Source organism: Strix aluco, chromosome 1, assembly GCF_031877795.1.
Source record: "Strix aluco isolate bStrAlu1 chromosome 1, bStrAlu1.hap1, whole genome shotgun sequence".
Taxonomy (NCBI): domain Eukaryota; kingdom Metazoa; phylum Chordata; class Aves; order Strigiformes; family Strigidae; genus Strix; species Strix aluco.
This window is the reverse complement of record NC_133931.1, coordinates 9,378,658-9,393,428: the sequence shown is the minus strand read 5'-3', so window position 1 is coordinate 9,393,428 and position 14,771 is coordinate 9,378,658. Positions and strand designations below refer to the sequence as shown.

The window sequence follows — 14,771 nt, the reverse complement described above, 5'->3', positions numbered from 1 at the left end:
AACCTGATTTCCCATGGGTTTGCATCCCACATACCTGTACTTCCACTGTAATAATCCCAACTCCTCTCTTAGTTTCATCATGACCTCAGTCATCCCCTAATACTTTTAGTAGCCCCTCCCCACTCCCTCACTGCCATCTGGGAAGAAAGAAGCACACGTCAGGCCTGGCTTGGTGTTTTATCTCTGCTGTCTGCTGTTGGTTGCATCCGTAGCTCATATGCACAGCGTGCCTGAGCAGAACAGGCCAAGCAACATAAAAAAATGTTGAGTTCATGTGGTGCTTTTTTCTCTCAATGAGGTCACTAATTCAGTTTGCTTGTGCCTAACCTTTTACAGATTTTCACAAAACCTCCAGAACCTGTGAGACATCTGTTTCTGTCTATCAGTGGCAGAAACTGGCCTGTTTGTTCCTAAGTTATTAGGGACTGACCAGCATGATTGCAAAAGCCTTAGAAACCAAGAAAAAAGAAACAAAAATAAATTGCATGGAACATAATGTGCATTATTTGTTGTTAGTACTTTAAATGACACAGACTAAATATTCTTTGTAATAAAACTGGAACACATTCATTCTTTTCTAGAGGGTTTTAATCAATTCTCAAAAAAAATCTAGCTGAGACTGAAAATGGAAGAGAATAATTAGATTCTATTTTTGGATGTTATGGTAATCAAAAATTTTGACATTACTCTCCTATTATATAGCAGAGGGAAGAGAACGCTTCAATGCAGATATATAGAATACGCTGAAGTACATCAGCAGCTCACTGGAATGGATTTGGAACTCGACTAATACATAATGTCACTGATTTGGAGTATGAAAACTGTAGTGTGATCGGTTGGGACCCATACACATAGCCAGCTCTCTTCACAGGTAACACTTCAGGAAGTCTGAGTTTCACATACAGTATTTGAGATATCGCATTGCCACCCACTCTGTACTGGTAAAAGTTCTCTACCTCATTCCTCTTCTGCCCCCAGTTGGACAAGTAAGTTAAATTTTAATAACACAGACCTCATTTCTATATGGTATTATAAACCTATTTACTTTATAGAACCACCACCAATCCTAAAAATAAAAGCTACCAAAATTGCTCCAATCTGCCAGAAAAATTATAACTGTAGACATTCCTGATGCCAGAGGAAAGGATGAAAAGTATGTAATCCAATGGAATAAGAATGTCTCCTTCTCTGTTTGAATAAACTTGTTGTAAAGTCTCTTTAACCGTAGGACAATTAATGACTTAAGAATAAAGCATCTGTGGATCATAAACTATTATTCGTTATCAAATACATACATGTGTGTGTATATACATCATATGAAAACATTTCTTACACACTTGAGGATTCTGTAATATTGGCATCTTTAATCTTGATGTAGAATTTATTCTCCAAGTATATATGACCACAGTTTTGAAAAGTATTTGGACGGAAAAGGATTTTGGATGCAATTTTAAGATTCTTGCTCTGAGACATCTGCAAGACTCTAACTTTTCTGACAGCGGCTGCTCAGCACTTTCAGAGAATTTCTAAAAAAATGTAATCATTCCAATCTATTTTTGCTGTCCCCCTGACAGCTGTCTTCCTAGTGGGTATAGCTGTCACTGAGAACTCTTGCTTGAGAAGAGACTGGAAAAAAAAAAGATATCTACCAGCAACTACTGGATGGTTTGAGGGACGGAATTGGCATGAACTCTCTGCTCTGCTTTCAGGGCTGGTTAATATCGTCAATTTGCATCCACTATGCCTCCTGCCAAAATGAACAATGACAGAGTAAACGTCTTAACACAGCCCCTGAGGATCTGACCTCTGCAGTCTAATGACATTTGGTAGAAACATCTTCTACCATCATCTACATTTGGATGGCCATAAAATATTGTAATTACCACCTGTTTATAAAATCAACTAGAAAAATATGAGGTTGAAAAAATATGTCACCGAGTAAGTATTAATAAAATTATTATTGAATTGGCAACAGATTAAATAGATGGAAAAATATCTCAGTGAAATGCCTGGGAATGGGTTTCTTTACTGGTGGCTGGGTAAGCCATGGAGTCTTTCCTGTAAAAACTACTGTCTTCTCACTATTGAAACCCCAAATTAATTGCTATAATGGATTTTAACAACGCAGTGGTGAGCAGCTGTAAATCACTCACCAGTCCAGCCTTCACTTGTTTCTGTTGATGAGTACTATACATTTCTTATGTTTTTCTCTGTCTACAACATTTTAAACTTAACTGCATCTTTCCTACATAAGTATAACGGTAACATTAACTTTCTGCCATTCCTGCATTATACTGTTGCTGGGATACATTAATTCCTTTGGGATTTTTTACTTTTTTTTACCTTTTCTTTAAAGCTCCTTGAAGAGAGCTCATAGTCTTAGACCATCTAAGTCTAACCAATCATTCCTGTTACCCTTTTGAACCTCCACTAGCAGTTCAAACTAAGGTACTTTGTGCTGCTTGCTGCAGACATTTGATTGTAGTTTTATGTGAATTAGTAATTCAATTAGAAAACATAGAACTGCTACTGCCAAATTACTAATGCAATTCACATTTTTATTGGCCACAGAACAGGACGTTTCTGTCTCACACCTCAGATATTTCTAGTGTGAAAGCTCTAAAAGCTGTGCCTGTGTTAATGATTATCACTTAAAAATTTAAAGGCAGGTCACATGGGAACACAAAGAGTTTTGTGCATGTGTGGATCAACACATGTATGAATTCTTGATCCAGAAGATTTAGGAGATGTTCAAGCAAAACTGAGCAGTCCACTTAGATGAGCTTGGAATGAGGGGAAGTAAAACCAGACAGTTTGGCTGCAAATTATCCATGTAGCAATTTCACGTACGTGCAGTTACTTGGTAGTTTAATTGTCACCCTAGATGGTGTCAAAGGATCTGGTCCATCTTTCATTGACCATAAATGAAAAATGGGTGTTGAACAGAAAGGTGGCTGGATACTCTTCTGATGTCCTCACTGAAATGAGAAATTCTTGTATTTACAACTAAATTTCTACCCGTTACATAACACATAAGGAAGCACAAAGAGATCAACACATACATATTCATAGACTACAGCTGTTTACTCTGTTTTGAAATTGAATTAGGGAAACAGTTGTTTTAAACAACAGTACTACAATTATGCTAAGGGCTTTACTGACTTTTATTGAATATTAGATACTACATGATTCATGTAATAATATCATAAAAGAAGCCTGCTTTAAAACATATCAGCTCTCTTCAAACAAACCTCAATCCCAACACTGTTTATTCTGTCACTTGAGCTTTTAAAGTCTACTCCATATTCACAGCTGTTTATAACACACACAAAAAAAGGAGGAAAACATTTTAAAAACCCTCAGAGAATAAAAGGTATTCATCACAGACACAGGAGCTGTAGTGTCAGACAACTGAAACTTTGGTCTTAAACTGTTTTAGTGTTTCTTAAACCAAAAGAAAACTAAGAGTTATCAGGCCATGTTATTCACCGTGTTACATTTAAATCTGTGAGTAGTGGCTGAATGAACACCAAGCTCCTGCTTGTCTCATTCAGACAGCTAGTAAGAACTAGTGACTGCACTATTTGCCAGCATTTTCCTGAAACCATATGGCATGACAAGTACGCTGAAGCTTGCACTCCTTTATGCACAGCTAATAGAAAAATGAGACAAATAGCTTGAATGAAACACCTCAATAGAGAGAGCAAGTGTCTTTAGGTGATCGTCAGAATGATCTTTGAACTTGAAGTTGCACCTGCATGATGAGTTGAGACCATGATAATTTGTTTGTATTTTTGGCTGTTGAAAAATTTATTAAAACTTTCTTCTGGAGAAGAACTAGGAGGATTATTATCACCAGCTATACTTAAAGGACAAAGGACAAATGTAGCTATACAGAATTTCTCAGCGCTGACCATTGTTGGCTGAAACATTTAATAAATTGCACTCTAATCCCAACAGGTCATGCTTTACAGGCAGTGACTCAATATACATATCTATGGAAGGCAGGCTGTTCATTTTTTGTTATTACTTTCATTGTTTGGCCCTGAGAGTTCAAAAATATAATCTGTATTTCAAAATTATATAAACAAATAAGGATTTTAGTTTATTCTTTTAACTCCCCCAGTTGCACCCACATGTGATAGTCTTGCCAGTTTTCCCAAATTAACATATGTTTTGCAGACTGCTGAAAACTGCTAGACATGAAGACATCTCACCTCCCCAGTTTCACATTTTTTGGAATTATTTTCAAAGTAACACAAGTCAGAAACAGTGATCCTGCTTATCCCATTGTGAAAGTAAGTTAAAGATTCAAACAGTGTAAGAAGATGAAATGCTAGTTTTTCACCAGGTGTAACATAAGCAGACCTGAAGTCAGCGAAGTATGTAAACTCTTAATAAGCTTTTAGCTGATAACTAAATGTGAATACCTTGGACCCATCTGTCTAACTTGATAGCTGGACTGGCACGTCTTCCTTCATGAAGCAATTTCACGTACAACAGAAAACGAACTTTTCAGATTTCCCCTTGCCTGTCTAGAATATCAAATACATCAGATTTTGAAACTGGTAGGATTATTTCAAGGAGAACGGATTAAGAGATTATGCTGCCTTGGATCAGTAGCTGTTTCACGTGAATTCCATTTGGGTTATTCAGCACTGTCTGTCTCAGACCAGCCACCAAGCACAGCTTGCCCGGCTTGGCCCCCTCCTTCAGTCCCTGGGTAACTGGAGCTGGGCTCGACGGCAGCTCCCTCCTGCTGTCCAGTTCTGACTAAAAGCAGAAACACACTGCCAGGCCAAAGATCTTCTGCCAACACACAGGTTTGAGGTCCAACTTTGACCTCGCATTGTTTAAAGCAAGCAACGCCTTCTCCCCCTCACAGAGGCTGCCACCTCTCCTCACACACATCACCCGCCAGGGCCGCCCCCACCACCGCAGGAACATGAGGGTTTTAACGCTAGCACAGCCGAATCTCCCTCAGACAGAGCCTCCCCATCAAGGCTTCAGCTCATCCGGGCACGCAAAGCCGGTGTCCGGGCCCCCCGAAGCCGCCGACACGCCCCGGCAGGGCGGAAACCCCGCCGCCCCCATCACCGCCCCCATCACCGCCCCCACCACCGCCCCCCGCCCTGTCACGGAGAGGCGCGGGCACGTGACCCAGAGAGAGCGGGAAGGCGCCCGCGAGGCGGGGGCGGGGCGGGGCCGGATGCCCCGCATGCCCCGCCCCCTCCGCCCCTGGGCGCCGGCGAGTCTGCACCGCAAAGGCTGATGGGAGTTGTGTCCGCCCGCGGCGCCCAGCGCCCTCCCCGGCCGCGCTCGGCGCTGCCAGGGCGGGCCCTGCCCCGGGGCTGCCGCGCCGTGTCAGGGGTGCTCCTTCTTCCGCCGTGCCCCCTGTCCTTGCTTGTGCGTGGGGAGGGATGGGCGGAGAAGGGACGCGGCACCGCTCCTCGTAGAACTACCGCTCCCGGCGTGCATTGTGCCCCGGGCAACTTAATTTGGGGGGGGTGGGGGGGAAGATGGCGGCGGCTAAACCGAGTTGGAGAGGCGGCTGAGGTGAGTCTGGGGCAGCCGGAAAGCGGTGCCTTTACTTGTCTTCACCTTCGCAGCCGTCTCCTTTTCCCGTTCTTCCGCTCCCTTCCCCGCTCTCCACGTTTGGGAGCGAGGAGGACGCGCCAGAGGGGCGGGCGCTGAGGGGTGGCGGTGGGAGGCTCGGGCCGTCCTGCTGCAGCGGGACCCCTCAGGGCGGCGGGGGCGGCTGGCGGGGGGAGGCGGGAGAAGAAGCCGCAGGAGATCGCCGAGGGCCGGCGCCCCGCACGCTGTCAGCAGGGCAGCCGACTCGAGGTGTCCCTGTGGGTGCTGCTCCGGTGGGCGGGCTGCTCCCCACCGGAGCAATCCCGGGAGGCCTGTAGTAGTGAGAGCGGGACCCCCCCTTGCCTTTCCCAGGAGAGGGCTTGAGGTCCTGCCACCGTTCAGTGGTGCCTTCTCCGGAGGTAGAAGCCTTCCGTGAGGCGATCATAAGTCAAAATCTTGTTGTCAGTTAGTCAGTCGTGTCTGATGTGGTCAGACATCCCTGTGGCATCAGTCTGAAAGCAGCGAAGCAGTGAAGGATTGTGGCTTTGGGATTTCCCTAAGCTGGTTTTCTTCAAATGGACCATAACACAGCGAGGTATTGCTAAGCATTAACCGAACACAATGCAAATTTACAAAAGGACTACACTGAGCTTTCTTAAATAGCTTCATCTTTAAAGTTAATTGTGCAGCACAGAGCCATACTTTAGATAATTGAGGTGTACCTTCTCTAATCCTGTTACTGAAAACTAATTATAGTACAACTTCTTTTTCGTTAAGCTGAATACATCTAGGGAAGTATTCTGTGGTACTTTGAGCTGAGATACTAGGAAGAAAAGATCTTGACATGGATGGAGAGATCTCTCTGCTCTGTTGGAGAACTTGTGGAAAAGCCTGTAACTTAAAACCAGAGTTTTAATTCCTATATCAAAATCAAGTTCACTAGCCCAGATGTTAAACTTTGTAAAGCTACATCAGATGTTTGCTATTCAAATCGAGTAGGTAAGCTAGAACCAGAGTAAGAGACAAGGCTTTAGGAAGATACAGGTAATACTCCCTGAAGCCTTTGTAATGCATTCATAATAATTTGAACTGTTTTCTTGAGTAACTTTAGTATTCAGGGCATCTTGCTGGATGCTCTTAAACAGGTGGTAAAATTTCCCTGAGAAATTGGTGGTTTGGAATTGAAATCTTGACTGTAGCACCCTGGTATGTGTAAAGACTTACGCTAAGCCTTTTAATTTCACTTAATATTTGTCTGAAAAAATGCTGCTAGAATGGGATTAATTTCCAATTCAGGAAAAAAAATCACAAAGATGGGAATTAGAATATAGTTTGTAATTAAACATTTAAGTTTGGCATCATGTTACGAAAATGCTTGCAGTTAATGATGAACATTAACTTCTCTCTACTCCTGGTCCAGACTTGTTCAGGAGAAAAGAATAAACAAATTTTATATTACATACAAGTGACTTAGAAGCTGAATTTCGAGTATAATGAAAGGGGATTACATTTCTAATCATGAAATCTAAATTGTAAAATGTGCATTGGTCAAGATCAGTGACTTTTAACTGCCCAGCCTAACTATAATTAAGTAGTTCTTGTAAAATTACTGTGTGACTTTTTTAAAAAAATGGAAGATTATTATTTTTTAAAAAGTAAATAATGTTTTCTATAGTTGGAATAGAGCAAAAAGTATTTATCTGGATTTTTAATCCACCACTGGCAACATGTGTACCTCATCATAACAAAGTTGCTTTTAATTTTGCCAACGAAATGGTTAGTGGGTTAAACTAGCCTTTGAGATGGTGGGAAGGGTTGCTAAGGAACACTTAACTTAATGTGTAGGGTTCTTCTTGTCCTAAAACCATCTGCTCAAGATTGAATTCTCTAAGATGAGGCGGGACAAATGTCCTCTTGATGTGCCTGTTTACATGAACTCTTGGGTGAGAGAACAGGGTGGCCTCATAAATACAGCCAGGCTCATGTGTGGCATTGCTTCTTTACCTGAGAAAGCCAATTCAAAATAACGTCAGGTACTTTCACAGAATTGCACTATGTAAAAAAAGTGCTATGTAAATCCATCTTACATTGCATTTTTTAGATTTTGGGAATTGTAGTTGGAGCCGAACTGTCTATATTTAGGAATGAGTGTGTGACATTAATCTTGCATGGCACTGGCCATTTGTCTACCTTCAAAACTAAAGTCCCTGATTAATTTTTCAAATAGGAAATATGAGTGGGGAACCGAGTGATGTAAAAACTTAATGTGCGGTGTATTTTTAATTTTTTAGCTCGTGTCTGCCCAGTCTGGGTTGCCTGACTGTCAGAGGTGTTTAAACTTGTACTCTTCTTTGGCTTAATTGGAGGAATGGATGGGTGCCCAGCTGGCAATTTAATTTTGAATACTCAAAATCAAGTTAATCATTTATAGTGTTACATAATAGAATAACATAATGGTAGGCTTACGAAAAGAAAATACAAAATCTTCAGGTATGCTGACCTCTGTTTCTTTACCTGTAACACAGAGATAGATAATTTTTTTCCATTTTAGATCTTTTACAGAAATATGTTGTTTTAGGGCAGACAGGACAAAGATGTCTACTCTTCTGTTTGGCTTTCAGTGCCATTTATGGACTCTTGTGATAATAAGAAATAGTTTTTATTTATAAACTGGTTATTTAATGACAAAAAAATCACATGTAAGCATGTAACTGGAGGAAGATAATGATCAGAACCAGTAAGTAGAACAAAGTGTATTTTTATTCCTATGTTAGTGCTGCTTGAATCTGATAGAACAATAAATCGAGCTTGGATTTCCTTATCTTAGCCAAATTGTGTAGAATGTCTTTAACACTAAACTGAAAGTTTTTGTTAGAAAAATGACCTTTCTGTGTCACACAAGTGTTGATCTGCTTTTTAAGGTACATTCACTAGCATTGTCCTTTTGATTATAATAGGAAAACAAAATAACTTTTAGTCCTCCACAGAAAAGTAGATACGACTCTTCTTTACCTCTTTAAAATCCAGAAGTCAGTTGCTTTGGTGCAGGAGATGTTGCATAGGTACATAATATCCTTAACTTGCTTCTGGTGATCTGTCAGATATCACAGAATGACATGAAATATGTTAAATAGTAATTGTTAGACTATTTAGGAAAAGTAAATTATATCTTATGGTTTACCATATCTCTTTTTTTAATTGCAGCCAAGTTCTACTTCATCAAATTCTGGATTCTTTTTTTTTTCCCTCTCTTGATATGTCAAATTTAATTCAGTGACAAACAGCAGAGCAGACTCATGGTGGGAAGCTTCTTATTTTATTTTTGTTCTGTTCTACTGTAACAGATATCAGCATCTGTGGACTAAACTTTGCCCTAGGCCTAATGAGCCAGTGATTGACCATTTTATGGAGAGGAAGTTGTATATTCTGTTCCAAATGTAGGATTCAGGCCATCTCCATATTGAATTTTTGGTCCCGTTACAGATCATAAAATAATTGAGAAGTCCAGTGAACTATTTAAAAACAAACCCCAGAATCTTCAATTTGAACACCTTTCTTAGCTGCTTATACAACTTTTCTAGTAATTTCTGAATTAATATCTTCTAAAGTTAGTTGACTGCTAGCAGCAACAGCAGTCATGTTCTGGCAAAATTACTGAATTCCTGATTGCTGGTGTTGGTCAGTAAAACACTGAGTCTCTAGCACTTGTCTCACTTGAACCTCTCATCAGGCTCTTCGTGTTTTTATGTTCTAATACGTCAGTAAATCTGTCTTCCGTAATCTCTTGGCTAAATTCTTAACTACACTTTAATTTAGAGATTTTACTTTTCCATGTGTCTGAACATTGCAATCCACTCTCATAAAATTATGCTGCTTCTAACTCTGTCCTTTGAGAGGGACATACAGCTGTCTAATGGATAGGGTATTTTAAATAAATTACTTTGAAGCAGTATTTTTAGTCACGGTTACTATTAGCAAATTGGAACCTTTGAAATACATATACAATGAAAATAAAGTTTATTTTTAGCAACTATGAACATTGCTTTAGTATGTGATCATTAAAACATATTTTTGTGACCAAATATTTATTCTTACAGTATCAGTATCTCTAAGTGTTTTGATGCACATATATAACCAAGTATTAGCTGATTTTTTTTTTTTTGTTTTTTAATTTTATCTTTGAAAACAGCAACACTCAGTCAATTTAACTGAGATTTTTTCCTTACTAATGAAAAAGTACATTTGCAGGCAGGGTGCATCTGGTCGTTAATAAAACCCCAATGTGCTGGTTTAATATAGAAAAATCTTCAAATGATTTATATTTTAATACTAATTAATTAGACGGTAGATTAGGCTATTTTTATCCCCCAAATAAATTGTTGTAACGTCAGTTAATTGTATGAAAATATCTAATTGCATCAAAAATCCTTTCAGCAGCTTTTCTTTGTAGTAGTACTTTGCTCTCTGATATAAAATCTGTATTTTTTGATACTGGAAGAAGAATGTCCTAGAAAGTGCCACACACAGATTTTTCAGCATCCTTTTGCTCTGTATAGAACAGAAACCTTTCACGGTCATTTTAACTGAGAAGTGCTGTGATTTACGTTTGAAGTGGAAGTATCCTGTAAGGGGATACACATTTAGCACCTTAAACAGTGGCAGTTGGAAAGGCCATCCCAATAAACACGGAGAAAAATGTTGACTCGGGCATCAAATGCAAGAACAGAATTACTAAATTTCAAGAACTGGAGAAACCTACATATAGTCTGGATAGACAAAATGATATCTGGGTTTCTGTGGTAACAGCCTCTGATACTGGAGCTGAAGAACATGACTTTGGCTCATTCTGCATAAGTTTCAATGTATATTTGGATGTAAATTGTCTAAAGCTATTGCTTGACTTAATTTTTTTTTTCTTTATAGCTTCTTATATTTTTGCAAAATAGAAGACAGATTCCTGATTAACAATGCCTGGCAGTAAGTACTGTTACCTTAAGTATGTTAAGACAGTATTTAGGGGCGTTTACTGTTATGATATTTTCTTTGGGAATTAAAAAATCTACCAAAATTAAAATGCAAAAAAACCTGGAACTATGATACTTGCTGTCATTTTTAAGGTATTTTGGATCTCAATATCATCCAGCCTCTGCCTTTGTAAATTTCCTTATGTTTTTCAAAAGAACCTAGTTTGGGCTCTGCATTTTCCTTTTCAATAAGAAGTTCACAGTTTAACATTGATGAATTTTGTGATTTAAAGTATGTTCTGAAATAGATGTATTCACAAAATAAAAAGATATTCTGATATAGCTATAATACTAGCTTTGGAAAATTACAAATATTGTTTACAGAAAATAGAAATACTATGTAGGATATAAAGTGATAAGACTTAAAAATTTTAACATTCAAAGATAAATGAGATTTTTGACTCAGGTGTTTCTAAGAATCAAATTATTATTTACCTTGAAGAGTAGCAAATTTCTCTAACACAAAGGCTCAAGTTATGAAATGTGTTTTAATAATTTAATTCCAACTAAAATTTTTTTGTTTTTCTAATTTCTGTTTAGAAGAACCCTGCATGGTCTCTAGTAAAATTGCTAACATCAGTCTTTGGAGAAAGCAGTCTGCTTTTTCCAGAGGATAGAGGTCTTCATAAAGTTAACAGTACCTATCATATCGAGTGCACTTTAATTATAGGTTTGTAATGAATTTCACAAATGTTTAATCTCACGAGGAAATGTTTGAGCAATTTTTTTTTTTTTGTGATGACAAGATTTGTAATAAAATCTGTAATAAGGTGTGACTACAGAGTACTTCAGAATGTCTTACAGTATTTCTGTGTTGTGTTGTTTGAACCACTGTCATGTAAAATACCTTAGGTATTTAGGTGTTTTCTGCTTTTGTGGTAAATAGTTGAAATTATTCCTCTATATAGACATGAGGTTTTTGTAACAAAATAGTGACAAATATGTATGTATTATATTGTATATTTACATCACAAGCAGCTGGCATAAATTGTTCCAACTGTACTATGGTTCAACTTTTGTAATCCAGTGAACTGCTGCTGTGTTTCAGTTACAGTGTTTAGTGCTATTAAGGCCTCTATCGTGATACTCACTTTTCGTGTGAAGGAGCGTGTTGGGTTTTTTAAACAATTAAACTGGAAAAGTAAGACTATTTTTTTTCTAAAGCAAGTATGTTTATGTTCAGGGTCATTATTAATGCTATTTACCCTAATTCATGTAGAGTCTGCATTGTGACAGAGTCAGATGAAACTTAAAGGAGACCAGAACAACTGATTGCAATACTTCTCTGTAGCAAGACATACAGAACTACCAGCCATTTATTTATCTTCTGTGTATATTAATGAGTTTTTAAGTGTAAGGGTGAGGGGAAGGTAACCTAACAGATCCATGTGTATTGCAGTTACTATTAAGTACTTTCTTAATATTTTCCTTCCAAAAATTGTGGTGATGAAGAAGTACGATTAGATTTTTATGCAAGCAAGCGTTGCATTGAAGCTAGTTCTACTTTTTATCTGTGTGCATAGAGACAGCCTTCAAGACTTCAACTTTGTTGCATGTGAAAGGGAAAGCTTCTGCTTGCTAATTCAGGTTTCTCCGGAGATTCCACAGGATTCTTTTCAGAGCACATTGACGAAACAGGTTGCTACGATTTAGTGTGACTTTGAAATCTTAAAGTATTTGTCCTTGAAATCTGAAAAACTCAGTTGTTCGTGAAGGCTGGGTTTTGGTTGGTTGTTTTTTTTTTCCTACACGGAGTTCTCTCATCCCACACATCAAGAAGTGCATTAAACATCTTTTGGAATAAAATATGGAAAAGGCTGTTAGAGTGAAATAGTTTTCAAAAATGTTTTCTGTCATGCTAGAACGAGTTCTTTATAAATGAAGTGCAATAATTATATCTAATTTAAAAAAAAGTTTGATGGAGTTCTCAGGTCATACTGATGAACTCGCTCTTCCAGTGTTGTCCTGCTTGCTTTCCTGAGTCTCTGTATTGGTTCCTGGTAATACTTTTACTCCTTTTTTGCAGTGCAGTAGTTAGGGAATGTCTAGGTCTGAAAGTGGGGGTATGGTAGGTCAGGAGAGGCAAAGAGACTGGTATCATGGAAAGACTGGACAAGGAGACTTAGTCTTTCCAGGTACTTTACCTGTTCCTGGAGACACTTTAGAAGTCAGTCTTGAAGTTATCCTACATGAAATGTTTTCAGGACAATATACTTTTTATCTCCCTCAATATTACCTGTCCAAAAAATAGGCATACAGTCACAATTGGAATGTGGTATTGAGAGAGAGAGAGATGAACCTCATCTCAGTGATGTGTACTGGTCTCTACACTGGTTGTTTGCTACATATCAGTTGATCAGATTTTCTGTTGATGTTGCTGTTTAGTGATCCCATTTAAGAATATGGGGATATAGTGCTGCATTGAGTCCTTAATGAAATCATAGAATCATAGAATACCAGGTTGGAAGGGACCTCAAGGATCATCTGTTCCAACCTTTCTTGGCAAAAGCACGGTCTAGACAAGATGGCCCAGCACCCTGTCCAGATGAATCTTAAGAGTGTCCAATGTTGGGGAATCCATCCCTTCCCTGGGGAGATTATTCCAGTGGCCGATTGTTCTCATTATGAAAAATTTTCCTCTTGTGTCCAATCAGTCTCCCCAGGAGTAACTTGCACCCATTACCCCTCGCCTTTTCCATGTGACTCCTTGTAAAAAGGGAGCCTCCCATCTTCTTTGTATCCACCCTTCAAATCCTGGACCATGATGATAAGGTCTCCCCTAAGCCTTCTCTTCTCAAGGTTGAACAAACCCAATCCTCTCAGCCTTTCCTCATACGTCAGGCTTCCCTGTCCCTTGATCATCTTTGTGGCCCTGCTCTGGACCCTCCGCAGCCTGTCCACATCTTTTTTTTTGTATAGCAGGAATGAAAACTGAACACAGTATTCCAGATGTGGCCTGACAAGCACTGAGTAGAGTGGGATAATGACTTCTTTATCTCTGCTGGTGATGCCCTTGCTGCTGCAGCCCAGCATCCCATTGGCTTTCTTTGCCGCAGCAGCACCCTATTCACTCATGTTGAGCTTGTTGTGCACCAAAACCCCCAAGTCCTTTTCCACAGAGCTGCTCCCCAGCTCGGTAGATCCTAGCCTGTGCTGCACTCCTGGATTATGCTTTCCCAGGTGCAAAACCTTACACTTGTCATTGTTGAACTTCATAAGGTTCTTGTTAGTCCACTCTTCCAGCCTATCCAGGTCTTCCTGCAGGGTGGCTCTCCCTTCCAAAGTGTCCACTTCCCCATTCAGTTTGGTATCCTCAGCAAACTTCATCAGGGTACACTTGATCCCATCATCCAGAGATCACTTATGAAAATATTAAACAGCACTGGACTCAATATTGATCCCTGGGGGGCCCCACGTGTGGTAGGTTGCCAGTTTGAAGAAGAGTTATTTGCCACCGCCCCTGGGTGCGGCCTGTCAGCCGGTTCCCCACCCACCACACAGACCACTGTGTCTAGACCATAACACACCAGTTTCTCTAGGAGGAGGCTGTGAGGAACCGTATCGAAAGCCTTGCAGAAATCCAGGTAAACAACATCCACCGCTCACCCCACATCAACGGAGCAGGTTACTTTGTCAGGTAGGTGATCAGGTCTGTCAAGCACAATTTGCCCTTGGTGAATCCGTTCTGGCTTTTCCCAGTCATGTGCTTCATTTGACTTGTGATAGCCCCCAGGAGGATTTGTTCCATAACTTTCCCAGGGATTGAAGTAAGAAATAAGATTACAGTCTCAATACAGTAATAGTCCATAAATAGAAATTTTTCAATCTAGTCTCTTTATTTTAAGATGTAAAAGTGGCTGGTTTAGACTAGCCATGGCGTGGCATTTGTATTGACATCTGTTCTGTAGTGGAGGTGTAATGCTATATAATTGCTGCAACACTTGTAACAACCTTGTTAAAGCATTGCTTTTCCCTGTATTCTTTGTAGGTACAGCTTTATGTGTAGTTCCTCTTGTGCAAATAACATGGGCATTGATGCAAGGTGTGCTTGTGCAGACACAAACGTGTCTGAAGTTGAAATGCAAGTTCTGAAATGTTGAGAAAGCAAATGTGTTTTCTCATTGCTGTTACAATACAGGAGGAGTAGATCAATTTCAGACACAGCTCCTTTAT

The 14,771-nt window shown here is 39.6% G+C and overlaps 1 protein-coding gene across 3 annotated transcripts in view; it reads left to right on the top strand.

Annotated features, from left to right (window-relative positions):
• The first annotated feature begins 5,407 nt into the window (after positions 1–5,407).
• EFR3A (EFR3 homolog A) overlaps positions 5,408–14,771 on the top strand; it is a 102,685-nt gene continuing 93,321 nt past the window's right edge. For 2 of the 3 annotated variants that reach the window (XM_074840043.1, XM_074840250.1), the window contains exons 1-2: positions 5,491–5,556; positions 10,498–10,551. Coding sequence is in view for 1 of the 3 variants with exons in the window: in XM_074840069.1 (XP_074696170.1) it covers positions 10,542–10,551 (10 nt within the window). In the remaining 2 variants the exon portion in view is untranslated. Of the gene's footprint in view, positions 5,557–10,497; positions 10,552–14,771 lie in introns of all 3 variants that reach the window. The other variant, XM_074840069.1, reaches the window with a different exon arrangement.